This window comes from Frankliniella occidentalis, unplaced genomic scaffold (genome assembly GCF_000697945.3).
Source record: "Frankliniella occidentalis isolate FOCC.00 unplaced genomic scaffold, Focc_3.1 Scaffold24, whole genome shotgun sequence".
In the NCBI taxonomy this organism is placed as follows: Eukaryota; Metazoa; Arthropoda; class Insecta; order Thysanoptera; family Thripidae; genus Frankliniella; species Frankliniella occidentalis.
The window spans coordinates 88,751-89,911 of record NW_026267154.1 but is presented as its reverse complement, the minus strand read 5'-3'; the positions used below and the strand labels follow the sequence as shown (position 1 = coordinate 89,911).

The 1,161-nt window shown below is 52.0% G+C and overlaps 1 protein-coding gene across 1 annotated transcript in view; it reads left to right on the top strand.

Annotated features, from left to right (window-relative positions):
• The window catches only part of LOC113205099 (protein slit), a 201,566-nt gene that overhangs the window by 140,333 nt on the left and 60,072 nt on the right, over positions 1-1,161 (top strand). Inside the window, exon 3 of the mRNA XM_052265162.1 lies at positions 554-625. Within this exon, the coding sequence (XP_052121122.1) occupies positions 554-625 (72 nt within the window). The remainder of the gene's footprint in view (positions 1-553; positions 626-1,161) is intronic.

Below are 1,161 nucleotides of genomic sequence, written 5' to 3'. Positions count from 1 at the left end.
CCCCCCCGCCTCCTCCACTCCTGATTTATTTGATCTCGCGAACCCCACAAAAGGATTTGGCGTAAGGAGCCCGTCCCCCTCCTCCTCCTTCCCCCGCGGCTCAGTTTCTCGCGGGGGGCATGCTGCTGGAATCAACGACTTGACCTCATGAGATCTGCCCCATTATTCGCTTCGCGCTGCTCCCGCGGTCAAAAGTCAATGCGGAGGAGATACCAAAGCGGGATTAGCATGCTGACCGTGTCTTTTCGCCGGTCGTTGCTAAATGTGTCCCTTGTGAAAGCGCTTTCCTTAGTCTACGCTACGGGTACAAAGACGTTTCCATGGCGACAGGTCAACGGACCTCCCCCCCCCTCTCTCTCTCTCTTGTGTGAAAGGTGGGAGGGGTAGGTGAACAAGATGCACGAGTATTATTACATTGCTAAGTTTAACTTTTACTAAAGTGATAAATTTGTTGTTTCAGCCTAATTAGTACTTGTGCAGCTGAGAGAATTGAATTGAAAAATCATAATAAATGTGTTGTACGTGTCCTTACCTTTTTTCCTTGTTGCCGCAGGCACCTCATGGACAATCAGATCCACACGGTGGAGCGCGGTGCGCTCTCCGACCTCCTCGCGCTGGAGAGGCTGTGAGTATTATTCAGTATTCATTTTCAGCGCAAGTTGCTTCTCGTGCTTTCGCGTCAGAAAGCGTCGAGTCACACTTATTGAATCCGTGGGATAATCAAGCACTGGAAACCCCAAGTGTGTTGACGCCATTGACGCTATTCGTACAGATAGACGCAAAGATTTTTAGTGTTTGAATGTTCATTCGCACAGCTACAATTGTGCGCCATTAACACACTTTGCGTTTCCAGTTTGCTCGGACTGTTATGAAAATAATACAACGTTTTCTTCCGAAGTAGTTTTATAAAAATAAGAGGTGTCCTTATTTTTTACATTATTGTTTGTTTGCATGCGGTGTGCGGTGTGTTCGTCTGCCGGGGCATGCGTGGGCCAAGGCCCCGGTCGAGGCGCAGGGGCGGAGGCGGTGGTGCTGGGGGGCGAAGCGCGCGCGTTTGGGACCGGCGGCGCGGCGGCGGCGCCCCGCGGAAACGGAAGTCGTAATGTCTTTCGATAGTGCGGAGCTGCCGGCCGGCCAGTGCGTTAGCGCCCGCCGCATCTC